We start from the raw sequence: 22,400 nt of genomic DNA on the forward strand, positions 1-22,400 counted from the left end.
ACTTAGGACTTCTATCCGTTTCGTAAAACGATTATAGCGTACGCATAGCGAATGTGTCACGCAATATCTATGGGGCTACTGTATTCTTCTGTCGATTATCTAATCTTGCGCTAAATTATAGCGAATCATACTCACTTACGTTACATTAGGATTTTCTTACAGGATAATTTCATTTGTTACAATTTCAACCATATTACCGTGTAATATATTTCACCGTATTAATACGTTCTTGAATACACGAATGCGCTCATACCGTGAACAAGGCTCTTCATTGTTTGTTAGTGAAGAATAGGCCTAACTGTGCAAGAACTAATACACTGGCTATTTTTTTTCTCTCTCTCTTCTTGAAGTAATATTTTTATTGATTAATTCTGTACGATACTGTTTATTATAGGGATTTGAAGTAACATGCCCAAGGAATAATATGACCGTCGATGGAATCATAAGATGAAGATGGACTACGATCAATGGATCATAAATCCTGTCCTGTTCCTAAGTACTAGTGCCGCAGGAGTGATTAGGTTGGGTTAGAAATTACCATATCTCCTGCTGCTCAAGTGCTTATCAATGGGTCGGGACGCACATCTACTTCTTCGTTCATATGCTGATACTTCTATATGAATTGGAATATCTTTCAAGCAATATTGCAGTTTATTATATCGCAATTGCGTATAGTACAACATAAAATTGTTTTTATGAAAAAATGAAAAAAAAAGTTGTTTTGGAGGAGCTGGGATTTGAACCCAGGACTTTCAGCATGCGAAGCAGACACTCTACCACTGAGTTACACCCCCATTTAAGTAGAGCTTCTTTCGCTTTGAAGAAGAAGCGCATAATTTTATTTTAAATAAAAATAAACAAAGAATTAATTTTATTCTATTGTATATTAAAAAATAAGATCGTCCAATCTAATTTTGTATTTTTAAATATATTATTATATTGTATTTTGTATTATTGTATTATTTTGTAATCAATACGTAATGAATAAAGATATACTGCCTGAATATCTACATTTTTGAAAATAATAAACATTCTTCATCATATTTTAACTGCATTAAAGCTTTTCAACACAGCTGTACAGTAATAGTACTGTCAACCGATAACATAAAGGAATATTTGGTAAAAGTTATATGAGAAAAAAGGAATAGATGAGACGACTAACAATAAGACGCAACCAGTGACTACAGATGCAAAAAGACTAGACATGCCTTTGTTCTCGAGGAACATGATTTTGGGAGTTTCAAACACCCCCAAGTGAAGTTAGGTCTGCGTGCAGAGAGCAGAGTCGGTATTACAGTCGCGCCTGTTTTAACAATCCCTCTACTACCACGCCGCACATACGCAACTGAAGACACAATTTTGACTCCCTTTGATTTTATTTTTTTGGAAATCAGTTAAAATCGGCACCAGACCCAAAAATTATTAAAAGAATGTGTTTTTTTTGTTATCAGTGCGAGGTGGGGTAAGAGAGAGACTGGTAAAACAGGCATGATTATCATACCGACTGTGATCTCTAAGTGTAGACCTAACTTCACCTAGGGGTGTCTGAGACCCACTACAGTCGTGACCCTCGAGAACAAAGGCACGTCTGGTCTTGTTGTATCTGTAGTCACTGGTACGGTTCTACTAGGTTCTACTGATGTCGCAACGATTCAATCTAACCTCCGAAAAAAACTAGCAGCGTCCTACTCGAAGTAACTGTCAGTTCACGGTACGTCATCGCAAAAAGATTCGAGTAAGGTTATTTCGTACATAATCGACTTGTATTAGTTCGTCAACCGATTAGGTTTGTTCTGTGTTTATTAATATTTCATAGTTGATTGCTTCCGATATATTTAACTGTTTTACACTTTCAGCGAATCCACGTCTACGACACATGGCTAGCAGATCGTTGTTAGATGGTAAATCATAAAAACTTAAGTACGTCGAAGCCAAGGATAAGAATAGTGTCTCAATCGAAGAATTGGAACGGTATTCGCCACGGCTTTCACAGAGATGGTTGGATTGGCGGGCGGGGGAGGTCATCTGTATCCCTCGCCCCCAATGCAACCTAATCCAGAATGTAAGTTCTGATTATGCTATTTTGTACAAATGTTCCAAATTTTGATGTTTCTTTGGTACTCCGTCGACACAAATTTATTATATAATATAAATACCTGTGTATAGTGAGAGAAATGACAGGAATCGCTCCTAGTGCCCCGACTAGTGCAGATGCATGTTTAAGTATAGTACATTCGCTCATGTGCCACCGTCAGGGTGGTGAAAGTGAAGGATTCAGCAAACGTGCCATTGAATCTTTGGTGAAAAAACTTAAAGTGAGCATTACTACTTAAATAAATTTATATTATTGAGAAACTTGATTCTAAGTTATGGAAGAATTCATATTTTTATTTTTTCAGGAAAAGAGAGATGAATTAGATAGCTTGATAACAGCTATTACTACAAATGGAGCACATCCCAGTAAATGTGTTACAATACAGAGAACTCTTGATGGTAGGCTACAAGTTGCTGGTCGTAAAGGTTTTCCACATGTTATTTATGCACGAATTTGGAGATGGCCAGATTTACACAAGAATGAATTAAAACACGTCAAATACTGCCAGTTTGCTTTTGACTTAAAATGTGATTCTGTATGTGTAAATCCGTATCACTATGAGAGAGTTGTATCTCCTGGCATAGGTATGTTATGAAACATATTTTTTGCTTATTTCCATAAAGAGATCATGTGCTTCAATCAACATTCTTTTCGTTGCATTGTTTCTTTCCAAAGCTTCTGTGAATTCATTTGTAGCACCATAAGTGTAAATGATTTATTGTTGTGGCCTTGGTGTATGATGGAATGGGTTGGTTTCCCCGCACAGACCCGTTCTTTACAGACCTATCTGGGCTGACTCTACAGTCGGGAGTAGGCGTGGGACCAGGTAGATTGGTCAAAGATGAGTACTCGGTTGGCGGTGGTGGAAGTGCAGCGGCCGGTGCAGTAGGAACTGCAATGGATGTTGATGGAGAAATGAACCAAACTATTCAACATCATCCACCTGCTCAACCTACATCATCCAATAACACTCAACCCTCTCAACAGAGTTTTATACCAGGCTTAGCTCCGCCTAATCCAAGTAAGTAAAATTTTGTACTTATTTTTTGGAAAATTTTATTATCCATTGTAAAAATTGTGTATTATCAAGATAATGACAAATATTTGTTCATATACAAAATGCTTTGATTTATTTAAATATGAAGCATGTGTATGTAATAAAAATTTTATGATATTGAGAAATGCATATAAGTAATAGAGGTGCTTTGTTGTTGCAATATTAGATTATAAAGAACTTTTATCTTTTTCTTGCAAATTTTTTATTAATAATGCTTTATTTGGTATTACCTTTCATTGCTAGTTCAGTTTCATTTTAGCTTTATTCTTTCTTTTTTCCTTTTGTTGTTTGACACAGCTAGTGGTGAGGGTGTGTTTGGCAGTAATGGGGGAGGGAATAATAATGGTAACCCACACAATAAATTGGATGAGAATAATTGCCCCAGGCAAACCTGGATTCCTACACCTCATCATCCTACAACGCGTAACATTCATCATCGTACGTATATAATAGAATGCTTTTTTATATTCTTATTATTTTCCGTCTATTTGCTGTTTTTTTTCTTTTGCTTCGTGCCAACTTTGTTGAGATTGGTAGTAAAATTTTACATGTAATTATTTTCAGAAATTATGGACAGTTTGAGTATGATTGAAATTTTATGTTCTGTTGCCTGTATTGTGTACGAGTTGTATTTAATTTTGCAGCAGTAGTACATCCAATGAGTCACACCGTAGGTAGCCAACAGCAGTCATTGAGTTCATCTGGTGGAGGTAATGGTGCACAAATGCTGAGTCCTTCCCAAGGACAATCTACTGAAACATTTTATGGAACAAATACTCCTCCTCAAGACCTTAACCAACCATCTACTGTTGATGCATTAACAGCATCCTTAGGTATATGATTGTACTTTTTATAACTTCATTGATATGTAAAATAGAATTAAAAAAAATATATTTTAATTAGGAGAAGGTCAAAGTTCTCCTGTATCACCTGTACACCTTCATCATCCAAATGGATTTCCAGTGGGTACAGCTTCTTACAATTCAGGTGCTCCGCAGTGGACTGGAGCTAATACTCTTACATATACACAAAGCATGCAACCTCCGGATCATAGGCATCTTCATCCTACCTCTTTCTGTGAGTTAATAATAGAAAAATACGTCGTACTATTTTTCGAATTTCATCATTCATATTTCCAATAGGGGGTGGTCATGGAGGTGAAGTAGGTGGAAACATTGGTGGTTTACTTTCTACGCAACCAGCGCCAGAATATTGGTGTTCTGTTGGCTATTTTGAGTTAGACACTCAAGTAGGAGAAACATTTAAAGTAAGCAGCGGTTGTCCTACCGTAACAGTCGATGGATATGTCGATCCAAGCGGTGGTAACAGGTTCTGTTTAGGCGCATTGAGTAATGTACACAGAACAGAACAAAGTGAAAAGGCGCGACTTCACATAGGTATAACAAGTTATGCTTCCCATTCATTTCTGCCAATGATATTTAGTTACTGCAATTACAAACTTTTCAGGAAAAGGAGTTGTGTTAGATTTAAGAGGCGAAGGAGACGTTTGGTTAAGATGCCAAAGTGAACATAGTGTCTTTGTACAGTCTTACTATTTAGACCGAGAAGCAGGTCGTGCACCCGGTGATGCCGTACATAAAATTTATCCTTCTGCGTATATTAAGGTCTTTGATTTACGACAGTGTCACAAACAAATGAGAGGACAAGCTGCTACTGCTCAAGCTGCAGCTGCGGCACAAGCTGCTGCTGTAGCGGGACATTTGACGCATGGAGCACCAATTACTAAAAGTTTGTACATTAGTTTTTTAATTACCGTAGAAGTAATTCTATAAATATTTGATTGATTGTATATTATAATGTAGGTCTTAGCGCAGCAGCAGGGATAGGCGTAGATGATCTCCGACGACTTTGTATTTTACGTTTAAGTTTTGTGAAAGGCTGGGGTCCCGACTATCCCCGTCAAAGTATAAAAGAAACTCCATGTTGGATAGAGGTATGTATAATTTTACCATTGTTAATTATTTTAACAATTGAAGAGTAAGTAAGATACATGCTTGGTATAGGTTCACTTGCACAGAGCTCTTCAGTTACTGGATGAAGTTTTACATACTATGCCAATAGATGGTCCCCGCGGAATTGAATAATTTTATTTTATTTTGAATAATACAAATGTTACAAAAAAGACATCACATTGCTACAAATTCTACATCAAGTGTGCAAAATATATAAAATGCATACATATACGATATAAAAATGTTAAAAACAATGCGAATACGAAGTTCAAAAGAAAACATAGAGTTATATTAACCGCGATTTTCGCTGAAATTTTTTATATATTTTACACACATGATTTACGCGTAGAATAAAATGTGTGCCACGGCCTTGCATTACCGTCAACGTACAAACGTCATGCAAAGGAGATATTATTTTTGTTCATGAAAAATTATATTTTAAGAAGAAGGAATCGTATCTACAAAAAACATGCGAAGGTAGGATGAAAGACTTATATTTTAATAGGCAGCAAAGATCTGATTCAAAGGAAAAAATACAGTTTTCATGACATGGTTTAGCGAGCTCAGCAAAATGCATGGGTAAAACGTGATACTTTCGGAAACATTAATAGTCATAATCTCGTTTTTTGAGATTAGCTTTGTAAGATAGCTTAACTGAGATACATCCTACTTAAAGAACGATAAAATACAATGTTTATGTTGAGTATAACAAGTGAACAAATGGGTTATATGTGTGCATAGTAGGAAGGTTTTCTGATGATGCAATACATTTCAAAATACTGTCAGTAAACAATTAGTATATGTAAGTATTATTAAAAATATTGTATAAGTTATTCTATGAATCTATAGTATCAGAGAGGTAATGATAATATACAGTCAGAAAAAAGGTGTAATGAAAGATGTTTACATAGTTGAACATTAAGGGAGCAATTGAATAGTTAAAAAGAAACATTAGTTGTACTGACAGTAATTTGGTATTGTACTGTTAGAGTAACCTTTTGTGTTGATTGTTTTATACTTTACAACCAAAAATCATTACATACTTGCAATATTGGGTTCATAATGATATTTCATACTTGTTCTTTTTTATCTTTTTTTTTCTCGTAAGAACATGAATTAATTCTGTAGTTAGTATTATTATAATTATTAATATAGTTGTTAGCGGTGAGACAAATATGAAATCCTTTAAAACGTGGTACGATCTTGTACTTTGAAAAGTCCAGCAAGAACTGATCATGTTTTATGTGAATTTTAACTCGCTTGTCTCTCCGATAATCAACTACCAATGTTACTACTATTACCATGTAGTACTTGTTGAATAATTATACTTACTGTTTATCAACCATTTTATTATTCTATATTCGTACAAAATATTCTTATATATATGCTATATTTGATAATACCATACAGAGAAAAAGTTGACCAAATTTTATACCTACCCATATATATACATACATATATATCTATGCATATGTATATGTACGCATACCATCATTATGTTATCTTTATTTACTTTTAGATAAAGTGAAAAGTTTACTGCTTGTTTTTATTAATTGATGCAAATTATAGTATTCTGAATTTTTGCTTCTTTGTTATCCTTAAGTAGAGATTATTTAGCTGTTTGTGTTCATGTTGTCCTTGCATTTCTTACATTGCACTTAATCAAGATCAGTCTCATTGATACAAATGCGAGTAGGATTTTGTACATATAAGCATATATTATGAGAGAAAAAAAATGAGTTATTCTTGATTAAGTGAACGTTCAGTTATTTTGAGATGCTTTATTCTCATTATGTAAAGTTATGTAATATGTTGAGTGGCAGAAACAAGGTTGAAAAGAAGGAAATTAATGTAATAACATCGTTTAAGATACAATTTAAAAGAGAGAGTGAGAGAGAGATTGAAAGTTGATAAAAGAAAGAAATAAGTTGTACAATAACAGAAGGATGTAGATTTGTTAATGAATAACAAAATGGAGAATAATGTTATTCGCTAAATCTTTGCAAAGTCTGTATTTTATTGATAAAATACATGATAGATTGTTTTTAACATTTTTTTTTTTGTCTATACCAAACAAAAGATGCAGAGCTCAAATAAAAAGGAAAAGTCGTGTTTAAGCACACTTACCGCCAAGTTCGCTTTAGAAATACATGTGCCATCATTTTCATACATACCATACATGAAATAACAAACGGGAATAAGAACTTTTATAAATCCTATATTTTTACCAAGCTGATAAAATACGAATGCAACACATGTTTAAATTGTGGTGCTTCAGTACGTCCTACATCCATAGATTTTACAAAGTTCAGAGACAAATTTTGTATATCTACAATTAAGCTGAATTAATCTTATGTGATAATATAAGATGCACTGTAAAAACTGGTACATTTGAAATCAATTGTAGCATTCACAAATAGGGTATAAGATAAGTAAAAATAGGCGTATGAAATAGAATCCAAAGCTCAGAAATTTTACAATGGAAACTGTTCTGCTAACGTGTTCATATGATACTTCAATGATGCCTCTGAACAATAGTTTCATACATACATTAGAACCAGTATCAAAGTGCAATAGCTCTGTCTTATGTCAAAGATACCATAGTTGATAGTTGTAAAAGTAATAAAATGCCTATGTAACTTATGTTAATAATCGAAAAACAACAATGGTAATTTAATAAGGAATATCATAATTATTGCTTTTTTTCTCACTTTTATCAGAGTGTATGCAATATAACTTGCTATCTTAGAAATTTACTGTTTAATATTTTAATACTTAATTCTATTGTTCAATATTTAAATCAAGTAAAAAGGTTTGTTATATTTATTTGATCATTGTCGATTATGTTAGACGTAGCAGTGTATTTTAATACAATGATTCGTCGTTAATTATAGATTTTGAAACTCAAAGATTTGTTCTTAAATTTTAGGAACATATACACACAAGTACATACAATAAGTATCAGAATAGAATTATATCTTAGCATTGCTATTCATATAATTCAAGATAATTACATGTAAAGTAACAGATTACTACTGCTTTTCTACATTTTACAAATAAACTGAAGCACAGATCATTTATCATCAAATGCGTTTATTTAAATTTTCGAGTTTACTTCAAAAATAGTGATCTAATTATCATTGTTTTTTCTAAACAAATTGTGTATGTTTAAACCAAAGATATTCCGATAATACGATTACACCATAATGTTACAAGTATGTACGAAATGTAAAAGTAATTATTCTTAACAAATATGTCGCAATACATAATGCAAGTAAAATCGCATATAAACATTTTAATCATGCGTTCGAACACAATCTCATTCAGGTATAGATTTTCATGGTGTTAAAGTTACGATATTTCAGTGAATACTACAAAAATAAGCCTCATACGAATTAATATCTGTGATTATCGTCGATGCAGGCAAATTACACTATTATATCATTTTTACTCGCAAAACATTGTGTGCGTTTGTAAAACTGTATAACGATAATACATTATTAGGTTGTTAAAATAACATTTGTGCAGATGAGTTGCACGGAGTGTAAGGTATAACAATATGGAAAAACAGGCTAAGAAATCAAAAAAATGATTGATGTCTGTGTACCATGTTGTAATGCACGTGTGCTTACCAAATTTGAATGAATGTGTTTATAAACTTTTTGTTATTGTACATTATAAATACATTACAGTATATATGATCATTTTCAATAAACATATTCTGTGAATTAGAACAATTTATTAAATTAAATTTGATAGTGATGAAGTGAATATACAAATACAATTATGTACAAGGTTGTTATATTTATTTAAACGACTTATCAAGATATAAACAATTTACTGTAGACTACCTATATTCAATTTGTTGCATTTAATGATACAGATACTGTAGGCTCATCCTTATAAAAATTACCATTCAGATCAATTGCAGCATTATGATCTACAATAGTTTCTAATGCATCATCAATACTTTTGTCTATGTTTTTAGGAGTAATAAATGTTGAAGATTCTTCTTTTGCCTTCCTAATTTCTGCATCTACTCGTTTTTGAATTTGTAAATCTCTTTCTTGTTTTTCTTTTAACTTCATAGCAATTTCTTCCATACGATTTACTCTCTCATTGGCTAATCTCTCTTTCCGTGCTGCAGCTACTTGTTTATTCCATAAGTCATTTAGATAACTACATACTTCAAAATCCTTTTTCATATTTTCTTCTACAACATGTGTCTCTAATATTTTTATAGTTTCATTGTACTTTTTACGAAAATATTTTCTGAAACAAACATATTATATCATTTCATGTATTATAATTGTATTATATATAATAATGTTAATAACATACAATACAGAGTTGGACAGTGTTTTATAATTTTGATATAATCGTTGAAGTTCAATCTTTTCATCTTCAGGCATAGGAGCATGCTGTGGTATTCTAAACATTTTAGACTTTGCTGTAGGTAACCAAATTGGTTTCCTCTTCCATCTTATACTTTGAATTTGAGTTCCATTAAATTTTAAACAGTCACAAGCATTTAAGTTTCGAACTGTTAAAGCATTCGTTCCCAGTGTCACCGATCTCATCATTGTTACAGATGTTTTATAGTAATGTTGTATTACGTTACAGAAGTGTAAACTCACACCTTTATAACAATAATTTTAACCTGGTATCTTGTTGCAATTGAAGTATGTTCTTAAACTATTTTAGACCAATAACATGCAATAACATCAATGTGTTCGAAACATTGTTACATATCTTTTCTTATTAAAATTATGGCAGTGACTACAGATGTAGAAGACTGGACATGCCTTTGTTTTCAAGGGGTCATGATTTAGGCGCTCCCTGACACCACAAGATGATATTAGGTCGGTATGCAGAGCGCCAACAATGTATCGGGGTCCCTGCTACCCCGGATGCCGATAATGTCAGTATGCAATGAGTGTCGCCGGTGCTCCGGGGTCCCTAATACCTCAATCTGATATCGGGTCGATATTCTTTCTTTCTCTCTCTCTCACACTTTCTTTCTTTCTCTCTCTCACTTTCTTTCTTTTTTCTCTAATTGTTTAGTAAACGTGTATTGTAAAAAGACCGCCATAAATTGAAATTTTTTAAAATTCGACCTCAGCGCCATCTCCTAGAAAGCGGCTCAAACTACTCGACAAGTTACCAACCGATTATCCGAAATAGTGTGGCGAATTTAATTTGTAATTTATCTTATTTATTTTTCTTTTAGAGCGAAGCTCTCCTTGGCGCGTTCGGCAGTAAGATCGGCTCGAAGAAACGTTACGATTCCCCTACCACCTACTACTATTCCTCGGGCCCCTCCCCCTTACTTCTCTCACATTCACATGTTTTGAAAATAATTATTAGTATTGTAGCGAATCTCCAGCGAAATTCCGCGTCGATCGTGCGTACGAGAATGTTTGCGACAAAAGACGATTTCGCCCTCGCGTACGGTGGAACGGCGTTTTTTTTAGTGACCTACATGATCGATTCATTATTTTATTCATTGTTCATAAGCAACCAATAATTCCACATTGTTCTTAATTTAAGACGATATAACATTTATCGCACGCTTCCCTTGATACCCACGCTGTGCCAATGCGTTAGTTCGCAACCACGAGCACGGTTGAAAGCCAACGCTCTCGTGGTTCAATGCGCGCCCTGATTGGCCAGTGTTTTTCCTTAATAATTCAAAAACGAAGCTTCAAACACCATTTTTGCAAAGGAAAATGTTGTTCAGAATCACTCCAGCTATCACCCCGTCAATGGACTAACACTCTTTACGGTACACCCTGTATAGGAAAGAGACAGATCTATACCGCAGTTCACCAGAGTCCATAACTGCGAAAGGACCAGTTTTCGTTCTTCGCGCATCTCCAGTACGCATCTTCGCCCTGATTGGTGATACTCCCAAACGAAGTGGAAAGCGATTAGCAAAGAGCTCGCTGCGTTCCCTCACCATTTTCCAACCTGCGCGTCGCAGTTATGGACTCTGGTGAACTGCGGTATACACGCTTCGCCTATATATACAGGGTGATCCCCTCGCAGCAGGACATAAAGGTATTGGCGACAATAAACCCCTCGACCGCACCATGAAGCCACACAGAGTTGTCTCGGCCCGGTTAGGTCCCCGCTGGCACATGACAATGCGGACCTCTTTGTGGTGCGGTCAAGGGGATCATTGTCGCCAGTGTTCCTTTGTGTCCGGCTGCGAGAGGATCACCCTGTATGTATTCGGCTACTCAAAGGTTGACGATCGGGACAAGTTGAAGAAAATTTTTTAATTTTGCGCCGCCTCCGATTAGGTTGAAATGTATTTAGTATACTACAGGGTGATCATCTCGCTACGCTACCCGAAAGGAAGTGCCGCCACAATAGAATGAAGAAGTCGACACCCCATTTCTGTCATCGCTTACTTGACGGAGGTGACCCCTGCAGCGGAAACGGCTGTGTGTGAGAAAATGTGTTAAGAAAATATTCTGTTTTCCGCAGCGTTTAAATGGGACTCTTCTGCTTATTACACACATTTTCACGCACACAGCCGTCTACGCTGCAGGGGCCACCTCTGTCAAGTAAGCGATGACAAAAATGGGGTGTCGACTTCTTCATTCTATTGTGGTGGCACTTCCTTTGTGTTCACTAGCGAGAGGATCACCCTGTAGGTTTTATCTATTAATAGCTGATGGGTATTTGTATAAATGAAATAGAAATTATTTCATACTTTTTAGTGCATTTTGTTGTAAAAATGAAGTATAAGTTATTTTACACTTTGAAGTCGATTGTATTTTTTATTAAAAATTATTTTTTATAGAATTTAAATTATGTTTTCTATCCAGTACATACATTAACATCGCTACGGCATCATAAATTTACACGTGCCTATTTGTTATTACAACAGCAAATTTGTATATAACATGATTAAATAAGATCAAAACTGAAATTGTAAGAAATAATTGTGTGTAATGGCAAATATGCATACGATGCTGTAACGGTGTTAATGTGCGTACGTATTGGATGAAAAACATAATTTAAATTCTATAAAAATTACAACGTATAGTATAATGAATTATTAATAAATGCAGTGACTATAACACAGCTGTAATAGGTAGTCAAAAAGAAATAAACTACCATTAAAAACAAAAGGTTAGGGGGATCAAGGATTTCAACCCTGCACCTTTAGATTGCGAGTCATTTGTTTAACCACGGAGCTAACCATTTCCACGTGTGAGTTTGTTATACTTCACAATGTAAGAAGTAACTAACTTTAGTTGTTAATATCTTTTAAACAATTAGCCGTCTGCCCCCAAAATGGGGTACAGGCGTATTCAGCTCGACGAGCTCTATACGATGGCAGAGTTTCATTAATAAGTGAACGTAACATTTGCGTAGTTTCCCCCGTTAGTCATAAATGCAGTATGTATTAAAGTTATTTTTTTTGAAATTTCTTTCTTTTAATTACAAAATTACCTTCATACAAAAATGAACGAAGCTGTGAAACAATTAGTCTTACGTTTTGAGGACCTCATTAGATACAGAGCGAATGCGCCGCAGCACTCTACCTACATAGCCGTATTGCTTTTTTTTAAAGCAGTAGTGTCAGAGATCTTGTTTTGATATGAGCTCGCATATCAGATCTCTGGTGTAATTTTTTTCCATGTCTTGCACTAAATTCAAAGCGTGATACTTTACATTTTCTGTTTTTATACAACGTTAAACGTAGAATAAAGATATCTTACAAGCAGGACACGAAATAGTTGTTCATTATTACTTAGTCTGAAAAAAAAGATATTCGAAAGCATTAAAATTATAAAAGGTGATTAAGCGAAGAAAATGTATACTGTTCACGTAACACCGGGTAAATCTTCAGAGAAGCAAAATAGTTCGAAAAATGTTGATTCCGAGAGAGGAATGTATAAAAATCGGAGGAAAGAATCAATTCCTGTGAAAGTTTACAATTATCTGAAGACACAAATGCAAACAGAAGGAATTCCAAGTAAGTAGAAGTGAAATTTAGAAATTATGATATTTCTATTTGTTTGCTTATCATTTATTTCTTACTCAAATATATAATAATACATATATTAATCAAGGATAAAGGCAATGAACGAAACAAACATTTGGTATTGTACTTCAAACAAATGTTAAGTTACTTTTTAAAGCGATTTTTACCGCTATCGATCTTCTCTTCGTTCATTTCTTCGTCCTCCATTTACAAAAGTAACAGTACGTATTTTTACCTATATCAAATACATCATTTTTGAATGATTTTCGACGAGTTTGTATTAACAAAACTCAATATTAACAAAAGCACCAACGTTAAGAAAATGAAAATTTCATTTTCCTTTCGCGTTTATTACGATTTCTATTTCTTCATAATTAACAACAACATTTCATGTTCATTAACATTGAAAAAATAAATTTACATGATTATTATAACATAATGAACTATTTCTCCCATTAGATTCAATCCTTCTATTAAATATACAAATAATGTGTAATTATTTCCTTTTTTTCAATTCTATGTACCATCAATACAATAATACATATCAATTTTTCTTTTTATTGAGTTTGGCTCTTAGAAATATTGTCCACCTGATTGACCAGTGGTTCAGTATTTATCACTGAAAATAAACAGTCTGTAACTTCAACGTTTAAATCTTCGCATATATGCGCATCTTTTTCTGTTGTCGTTTCGTAATTTGCATAATTATGTGACCATACGTCAGTAATCGAATCCTCGTTTTCCTCAATTGAGTCCTTTAAGTCTGAATTACTGTTTGATGATGGTGTGTAAAGAACTCGCGAGTCTTCTACCACAGTCTCTTCGAATTTTGATTGTAAATTAGCCATGCGCATTCCGCACGAAGTATCGTTATAGAGTAACCAACATGGAGAAAAGGAATGTTGCCTATATTCTGCAACAAACTTCTCTTTTTGAGAACACGATATATTTGATGATACTGGTGTATGTGTGACAATAGGAGCTATGTAACAATATACACAAGATGTTTGTTCTAATTTTGAGAAATCTATACGTTTGGTATTAATAAAATTTAAGATATTCTCCAAAATTGAATCTGTTGAAATTTTAGACATTTTTTTGGGCCAAAAAGGGTGTAGTATGCCTATAAATGTTAAAAATATAATATGATATATATAAAAGATTATGTTTTTTTTACATAGTACAATAATTAAGTATAATAATTACATACCATTTGTTTGTGCCTTTTCTATTGTACCTGATGTATTTTTTTCATGATTGAATTTAGTTTGTGTGGAATTACAATTTTGTTCACATTGTTCTGAATGTCCAGATAGTGGGATACTTGCCTGATTATTTTGTGAATTTGAGTATTCATACGGTAGATCAGAATTGTAGTGGTTATTAGTAGAAAATGTTTGAGAAATAGTAGATGTGTATGTGTCTTGATCCATATTTGCATTTGTAAATGAATGTGTAGTTTGTAAATATTCTACATTAGTTTCTGTACTACCTTTGATTAAATTTTGTAAATAATATGTATTAGTACAATCAGATTGTACACTGGAAATGACCTGTGTGTCATAATACTGATTTTCTTCTGATGGGTTCAGACCCAATAAAGTTTGATTTGTATGGTAAGGATGTACGTTTTCTGTCACTCTATATTGGTGTGTTAAATTTCCATCACTTACAGGTTTATTTGCAGTGTCAGACTCCATATTATCATAATATATAGGTTGAAATACTTTTGATGTTTCAACATCTGATACACAACTGTTATCTGTTCCCTCCATGACATTAGTGATGGTCCAATTTTCATATTCTTGATGCATATCAATGTTTGTGGAAGGGTATTTATATTCATTGCCATTTACATTTGTTAAAACAGTGGAAATTTGTTGACCAATTTCCTCAACATTTTTCACAAATGTTGACTCATTTAAAAAGTATTCTCCCTTAGTGCCACTTAGAAGTCCATAACATTCTGTATTGCTTTCTAAATTTTCCTCATTGTCTTGATTATCTGATTCAGCAGTTAATGTATCAGAATTATCTAGTAAACTGTTAGACTGATATTGCTCCATTGACCAAAGCCGGTAGCTTCCAAGGACAGGACTAGCTATTTCTCCCAAATTTGCACCCACTGGTGCCTGCAACATTTTTTTTAATAGTATAGATCCTTGCTCATTGTTATTTGTATCTTCTAGTGTTTGATATTCTACATTATCATTTGGTTGATACACAAAAGAATCTGTATTGTTAACAGCAATTATATTAGATTTAATATAATTAGAGTCATTCAAAGGATCTTTAGATGTATCAGATGAAACAGGTACTGTTCTTAAGTCCACTATAGTTGAATTCTCTATTTGATTATTATTTGCATCATATGTTTGAAATTCTCTCTGTATTCTCTTTAACAAAAATTGTTTAAACTCTTCATAGTGTGGAATTCTATGATCATCATTATCTCTACTTGCAATTTCCTCTTCTGCTCCAACCTGAAGAAAAAATATTAAATGTTCAATTAGATCGAATAATCGATCTATGAAATCGTACGCGCTCATTACGCGATTGTCTAATTGATCAATTCTCTGAACAAATGCCGTATTTTATAATGCATAAGTTGCATTGTTATAAATCTGAGCGTTCGATGTGTGAAATCAGATGAAAAGCAATTTACCCATTGATAAGGTGGTTGCTGCTGAGGACAATAATAATCATCGGCCATAACGTAATCTGGACTGTTTAATGGTGTGGAGGTTAACCCCAATTTTCTGACTTTAATTTTTCTTACTTTCTTCTTACGAGTTTGCTTAAGATCTTGCAATAGTCGGCCAACTTCGTTTTCATTTCCACCTTTCGCGGCTTGCAACACTTTAACCAGTAATTTCTTCTACGATCAAAAATCATAATCGATCCTTCAAAAATCAGTTTACATACTAGTCGTCTTGCAATGAAAATTAACGAATAAGAATAAGTTCGACCATCTTTCAATTTAAATCATTAATAATAAATTAATTACCTTTATGTTACCTGGTACTCGGTATCTAAGAGCTAAGGCCTGCAATTCCTTATACGATAATCTTGAAATATCGTTTCCGTTCATTTTCAAACATCGAGACAATCAGTCGTAATCCTTCTGTTAGTTCTTACCTATTTCTGATATGGCCGATAGAAATATTCGTCTGCTAACTGAATTACGCGGTCCGTTTTAATTTGAAAAATTCGTTTTATAATTAACCGAAAACAAATGACACAAAAGGTGTCTCTGTTCTTCATTTGAATTTGCTTCGATCCAAAGGAACTCGTTCCTCAATTTTAACAACAATTTACGATGATTTTTCTTATACTTATATTAACTCGACAAAGGATTTTTTCATCGGCTGTATAACAAACCAATTATTATTGAAATACCAACAAAAATATAAAGGATAAAATATTGTGATTACACTAACGAATTGTATGTTCCTCAGTTATTGTTGCATACACAATGGTCCTTTTTCAATAAAACGAGTCATAAATGCTATTATCCTGCCATCTGGAAATAACGATCTTAGAAATCGATAATACCGATCGATAATACTTCTATCATCAGCATAAATAACATTATGATAAGAGTAACTTTGTACGGTAAGTTACCATTCTTCTTAATCCGATTGATCTGATAATTACCATTAATGAAACATTTTCTTGTTCGCCGATAATTTCGAGCATGCTTTACGTACATGCTTTTGGCTCCGATTCAAGCGGGACGGGATTCTTGTTTACTTTATAATGTTTGCACAATACTGAAGCATTATGTGCTTCCCTTGTCTTTGAACATGATTTATACTCGAGAAGAAAATCATCGATGTAATATTTCAGCTTAAAACAGAAAACAGAAGCGAAAGCACGTGAATCGATAACAACCTTCCTGTCTTCTTCTTCGATAAAAAAATCTGTGTTGATATAAGCATGATTTATTCAATTAGAGTTGGGAAATATCGATGAGAATAGAAATGCGATGAATGTCTGACCGCAAACGACTTTACTACTGAGCGCGCCACGTCTCCCTTTGCGTTGACTATACTACAGGTAGCAAAGGAAATGCCACCACACCAGTATGAATGGACCCAAGTCCTTTTCTGTCATCGATATCTCGACGGGGGTGCATACTGTGTCCGTGAAAAGGTTTTGGGCTTGGGTCCATTCATACTGGTATGGCGGCATTTTCTTTGAGTAAACTGGCGCGAGAATCACTCTGTAGTATAGTCAACGCATAGGGAGACGTGGCGCGCTCAGTAGTAAAGTCGTTTGCGGTCAGACATCCATCGCATTTCTATTCTCATCGATATTTCCCAACTCTAATTGAATAAATCATGCTTATATCAACACAGATTTTTTTATCGAAGAAGAAGACAGGAAGGTTGTTATCGATTCACGTGCTTTCGTTTCCTTTTATCTTCTTATCGATGAATCGTCGAGTGTTCTCGTTTATGAAAGAAGGGAACCCTGGGTAAATATACGGTGAACAATGACCCCCTAAAGAAGGAGATCGAACGAAATGGAGTGTGCGGTGACATAAACGGCCAATAACGAGCCGAACGTTTATTCAAATAATATTCATCTGTCAATCTGACGGTGCTTGTAACATAGCCCGTTTAATAAAAGTTCGAGCTTGCGCGGAAGTAAGCAAACCCCGTGCTTTTGCGTGGCAGTTGTTTGATCAGTGCATCAGCGTGAGGGCAGCGCGCACATCGTTACCAGAGTCACTTGGGTTACCTTAGTCCATCGTGGAACATCGATCGCGGTGAATTAAAGGTGTATTTCTGAGATTTCCAAGTTTCAAACGACGACCTAAGAGAAAACATCTGGATCAAAGGTCCAGATACGATATCGAAAGAAAAAAGCAGAGGGAAGAAGAGAATCAAAGCGGTTCGATCAGGTTCGATATCCGGTTAGAAGGGACCGGAAGAGATCGTTCGAACGTTAAACGACGAGTGTGTTGGATCGCTAAAGGCGATCGTTCGATCGTGAATCGCCGATGAAGGCACGTAAGAACCGCGAGAAAAGTAAGTCCATCAATCATACAGGCCGACTGTAATGCCGCTCGAGTTTCCTCTCCCGTAATCGGCGAAGGCCAGTCGATACGTCGTGGAAAAAGAGATCCTCCTTGAGACGAAAGGATCGGATACAACCCAGGCCCGAACTTATTAGGACCTCCCTCTTAATCGCGAAACAGTTCGTTCCGGTGTGTCAGTGCTAACAGCTGCCAAAGATGCAACGGCAAGGTGCGAGACTCGTTCGACAGAGACAGACGACTAAACTGTCCTCCTCCTACTTCTTCTTTTTCTTCTTCTTCTTCTTCTTCGTTATCTTGTTTGACCCGTTGACGATTCCTAACGTTATGAGAGATAGCATCCTGGGTACTTGACCATGGTATCATAGTTGATCCGCTTAGGGAACCGACCAACGCGATCATCCTCTTTGCAATTGTGTAACATCTCACTCTTTCGACTCGTGTATGTGTCTGTTTGCGTGCGTGCGTGTGCGTGCGTATGTACATCTAGCGCGTTTTCCAATTGACAAATGCTCCGAAAACGGAATGGCAAAGTGGGGTGGAAAACGGGGTAGGAGCTCTCCCGTTGCTATGGTGACCCCGGATGCCCGGGACCCGGGACCAGAGCTGCTATTGGAATTACAGTGCAGAGTATACATACGTCTATAATATGTACATATACGAGGCAATTCGAAGCTTACAACCGTGTTTCAGATGATTTCTACTTCGGTAACTGTACGCTACAGGCAATCTTTTTCTCTTTTTCTCCTCATCAAAGTCTATCTAACTGTTTAGTTAGAGACCTCTTAGAGACGTAGACGCATCGAATGTAAGAGCTTTCTTAACCGTATCGATTCTTCGACCCAGCTTCGTAGCTCTTTCAATCTTTCATCGTCTCCGTAGCGGGGCTAATCTAATTCTTTACATAGTTCCGTGATCGTAATTTTAGCAGCGATCAATGGGAAGCTTCTACCTTAGCCGCGTAAACAAGCCTGATAGAGTTTCGCTTTCAAACCTGTCGGCGATTCTTCTCAGGCGCATTAGAAATCATTAGAGAACACGCGTGGGTTAGCATGCAAACGCGAGATCGAACCGTGATTGTTTTTAAAACAGTGTATGTACACGGTGGAACGATGCCTACGAACCCCCCACGGAGCATCGTAGATGTGAAATCGAAAATTTGTCGAAAAAGAAACATCGGTTCGTCTGGTCGTTTCCAAGTATCGAAAGGAAGCATGCGTAAAGAGAAATAATTGCATGATATTAGGTATCCCAGAAACGCGCGAATTTATTTGCACCGTGATTTAATTGATCATTCATCGAACTTCAAAAATTCCCAGAATCGTTCGAGGAATTGACGAATGTCTGACCAACGCGATTGTCATCGAAGTAGATGCGATACTTTCATAAATATACATATAGTAGTGTGTGTAGCAGTGTACAGTCTCTCGTAGAATATGTTGGTAGATTTTTGGCTCGTTAGGTAACTTCTTTGGCTAGGTGCATATTTGAGTAGAGATAGCAACTACTCTCCTAGAGCTCGATACCCTTCTGTACATCGCGAGTGTTGGGTCACGCTTTCGTTCGGTCTTGAATCTTATTTCGACCACGGTTATTATATTAATAGAGCGTTAATGAGTATCGATTTTACACCTTCTGTACCGTTTCAATGTGAAACGCGTGTCTGGAAGAGTTGTGGACACTTTCAATTTGCTCGTTAACGAAAGCGACCGCTCGATGCTGCTAGTTTAGCGGATTGATCCGATAGATTTCACTTTCCAACTCTGAAGTATATCTTGATTAGACCTTCACTGTTTTTTCTCTCTTCTTACTACACGCATCTTTCCATCGTCGTGTAATATTGGTACTTTTTCAAATTAGATAAAAGGATAAAAAAGATGGAATTATGCACGAGCTATTATTTCTGCCTCTTCCCAAGTAAAACATGATCCTCGTACAAATCTTTATCGAGATTCGTTCGAATTTATCTGCGTTCTGGTTCTAACTTCAAGACAGCAGTTTTTCCAGTACAAAATTATTGAACGATATTCGCGATCATGCATTGGTCGTATACGTAAATTGCCCGACAAAAAAATGGTGACACTTTGACGGTCGAGTAAGGCTAAGAAGGAATATAATCCGTTGAAACGTACGACCGTCAGAGGGTTGATACTACATCAGACTGTTTTACCTGGGCAACGTTTCCTATTATTCTCTCGCTCACGAGTTCTCCGCCTGCAAGTCTATGCACCTGTACATCTCCAGGTAATTGTCCGTCTTGGCAATGCGCGCACTGTCTCCCGTAGAACCCCGTATTCGCTGAAGGGAGGTGTAGCCAGGTTCCCTGGAAGATCCAGCCGTGCTGTGTTTCTCGGGCACCCGGCGTATCTTCTCCCGGGTAATGCGCCTCTGTTCAAGCTCGTTGCACCCTGTCTCGTAAGTAGATATCGCCGTCGCCGTCTCCTCTCCTGCCTGCTAGTGAAAGAGAGGAGAAACGGCGTATTTCCCTTTAGCTTGACAATGTAGAAGAACAAGCATATTTGAGAGAAAACAAAGGTGAGAGGGGAGTATCTCGAACGCGTGGTACAGTCTTTAGGAGCGAACCGCCTGTTGGCAAACTTACAGAGGGCGAACTTGAAGAACTCGGGGGCGTTTTAGGGGGTTCGACCGCCGGTGCCCTTGCCCTCGGTGGTCGGCACAAGCCCGAGGAGCTTGCCACCTTGGCGGCCAACACCAGATTCTCCAGGAAGGAGATACAGCTGATTTATCGTGGTTTCAAGCAGGAATGCCCGACCGGTCTCGTCGACGAGGAAGCCTTCAAACAGATATTTTCACAGTTCTTTCCTCAGGGAGGTGAGTCATAATAATCCTTAGTGTTCTCTTATTATTTAACATTGAAACTTTTAGATGCCAGCCAGTACGCTCACTACGTCTTTAACACCATGAAGAGGAAACCGTCTGGAAAGATAAGCTTCGAGGTAAGCTCGTACTTATAAGTCTGTCAATGTACCAATACTGTTCTACAGCGATGTTGTCTTTACCTTTGTACAGGAATTTCTTACCATCTTGTCGAAAGTATCGAGGGGTTCGGTGGAGGAGAAACTTCAGTGGGTCTTTGGCCTTTACGATCTAGACGGGGATGGATTGATCAGTAAAGAAGAGATGCTGGACGTGGTTGGTTCCATATACGAAATGTTGGGCCGTTACACCCAGCCACAAATAGTTGAGCCGCATGTGGCTGCCAGAGAACACGTCGATCGCATTTTTCACGTGAGGGAAAATAATCAATTTCACCGCTGTTGATGTTGCTCCACGTATTTCAGTATATGCTTCGTTAAATATATAACTTTTTCTTTTCTCCGTAGTTAATGGACGCAAACAAGGACGGCGTGGTGACAATCGAGGAATTAGTACAATGGTGTTCAAAGGACGAGCAACTATTGCGGAGTCTCGACACCCTTGACACTGTCTTATGAGATCTTTACTATTATTTTATAATCCTTCTTCGAACCCCAAAAGCCACAGATTCCCTGAATATTTTAATATGGCGCTCAATTGAGTTCTACGTGTAATTTCTAGAAAAATTATCCATCTTTGAGACGGAATTGAATTTTGAAGGAAAATTACGATTCGAACTCGTCGAACGCTGATTGTAAATATTATCCCACCTACCTAGTCTTTCAAGCGTGCTATTCAAGGCACGATAAAACCAACAGTATTTCAAATTGTTACTCCTCGTCGCGTTGAATCCTCTTGTAAATCTTGTGCGTCCATCAGATCACTCTGACTTGTTATCTGTAATGGACAAGGTATTTCAGTAACGAGTACATTGTTTCAAAACGATCCGACTGTAGCCTGCCACTGATATTTCAGTCGTATAAGATTAATAATTTAGAGTGATCTGTCGAATCGCATGTATCACAGAATTCTTAGGTAGGATCGATGCGATGAGGACAATTTGGTCCCTCGATTTATTAAAACTTTAAACTTATTTCCATGCTATAATAACGACGAATTTTAAGAGTTTTAAAAATCGTTAAGATCGATCCTCGACCTCTATATTTCTTTTAACTTGTACCTCTTTGCCGTTCGCGTCCTTAACGCGTTGACTATCCTAACAAAATTAAACAAATCTTCATTGTGACAGTCAGCATGTTAATACGCGTGGTTGAAAGTTCAGTACGATACTTTAAAAAGAAAAGAGCTTTTACTATCGTCCATCGTTTGGGTCTCTTACATGTGTAAGTAAT

General features: G+C 36.0%; 4 protein-coding genes and 1 non-coding gene across 13 annotated transcripts; 2 read left to right on the forward strand and 3 right to left on the reverse strand.

Moving 5' to 3' along the window:
- Positions 1–722: 722 nt before the first annotated feature.
- On the reverse strand, positions 723–794 carry TRNAA-CGC (transfer RNA alanine (anticodon CGC)). The gene has a single exon. It is a non-coding gene; the product is annotated as a tRNA-Ala (tRNA).
- A 737-nt stretch (positions 795–1,531) lies between these two features.
- Positions 1,532–7,582, forward strand: Med (Smad/Smad4 homolog Medea). Of its 7 annotated transcripts, none has more exons than XM_034323100.2 (12): positions 1,534–1,786; positions 1,857–2,062; positions 2,167–2,315; positions 2,400–2,679; positions 2,862–3,116; positions 3,450–3,590; positions 3,800–3,985; positions 4,056–4,229; positions 4,295–4,549; positions 4,620–4,901; positions 4,976–5,106; positions 5,177–7,582. In XM_034323100.2, exons 2-12 carry the CDS (start codon positions 1,996–1,998, stop codon positions 5,255–5,257), a joined length of 2,001 nt encoding a protein of 666 aa, XP_034178991.1. In that variant the 5' UTR covers positions 1,534–1,786; positions 1,857–1,995; the 3' UTR covers positions 5,258–7,582. The 7 variants fall into 7 exon arrangements, with proteins under 7 accessions (XP_034178995.1, XP_034178994.1, XP_034178991.1 ...); XM_034323102.2 differs by having other exon boundaries at positions 3,827–3,985; XM_034323101.2 differs by having other exon boundaries at positions 1,536–1,786; positions 2,877–3,116; positions 3,797–3,985.
- A 138-nt stretch (positions 7,583–7,720) lies between these two features.
- On the reverse strand, positions 7,721–9,922 carry mRpS26 (mitochondrial ribosomal protein S26). The gene is made up of 2 exons (XM_034323105.2): positions 9,467–9,922; positions 7,721–9,397 (listed from the first exon to the last, which is right to left on the reverse strand). Exons 1-2 carry the CDS (start codon positions 9,706–9,708, stop codon positions 8,983–8,985), a joined length of 657 nt encoding a protein of 218 aa, XP_034178996.2. The 5' UTR covers positions 9,709–9,922; the 3' UTR covers positions 7,721–8,982.
- A 2,148-nt stretch (positions 9,923–12,070) lies between these two features.
- Positions 12,071–21,657, forward strand: LOC117604013 (A-type potassium channel modulatory protein KCNIP2). Of its 3 annotated transcripts, none has more exons than XM_034323680.2 (5): positions 12,071–13,118; positions 20,776–21,003; positions 21,058–21,128; positions 21,202–21,420; positions 21,516–21,657. In XM_034323680.2, exons 1-5 carry the CDS (start codon positions 12,956–12,958, stop codon positions 21,624–21,626), a joined length of 792 nt encoding a protein of 263 aa, XP_034179571.1. In that variant the 5' UTR covers positions 12,071–12,955; the 3' UTR covers positions 21,627–21,657. The 3 variants fall into 3 exon arrangements, with proteins under 3 accessions (XP_034179571.1, XP_034179572.1, XP_034179573.1); XM_034323681.2 differs by lacking the exon at positions 12,071–13,118 and adding an exon at positions 17,492–18,163; XM_034323682.2 differs by lacking the exon at positions 12,071–13,118 and adding an exon at positions 17,493–18,382.
- On the reverse strand, positions 13,166–16,328 carry LOC117604003 (uncharacterized). The gene is made up of 4 exons (XM_034323668.1): positions 16,135–16,328; positions 15,793–16,005; positions 14,338–15,610; positions 13,166–14,250 (listed from the first exon to the last, which is right to left on the reverse strand). The coding sequence occupies exons 1-4, from the start codon at positions 16,216–16,218 to the stop codon at positions 13,685–13,687; spliced, it is 2,136 nt and encodes a 711-aa protein (XP_034179559.1). The 5' UTR covers positions 16,219–16,328; the 3' UTR covers positions 13,166–13,684.
- Positions 21,658–22,400: the final 743 nt, after the last annotated feature.

This window comes from Osmia lignaria, chromosome 11 (assembly GCF_051020975.1).
Source record: "Osmia lignaria lignaria isolate PbOS001 chromosome 11, iyOsmLign1, whole genome shotgun sequence".
In the NCBI taxonomy this organism is placed as follows: domain Eukaryota; kingdom Metazoa; phylum Arthropoda; class Insecta; order Hymenoptera; family Megachilidae; genus Osmia; species Osmia lignaria.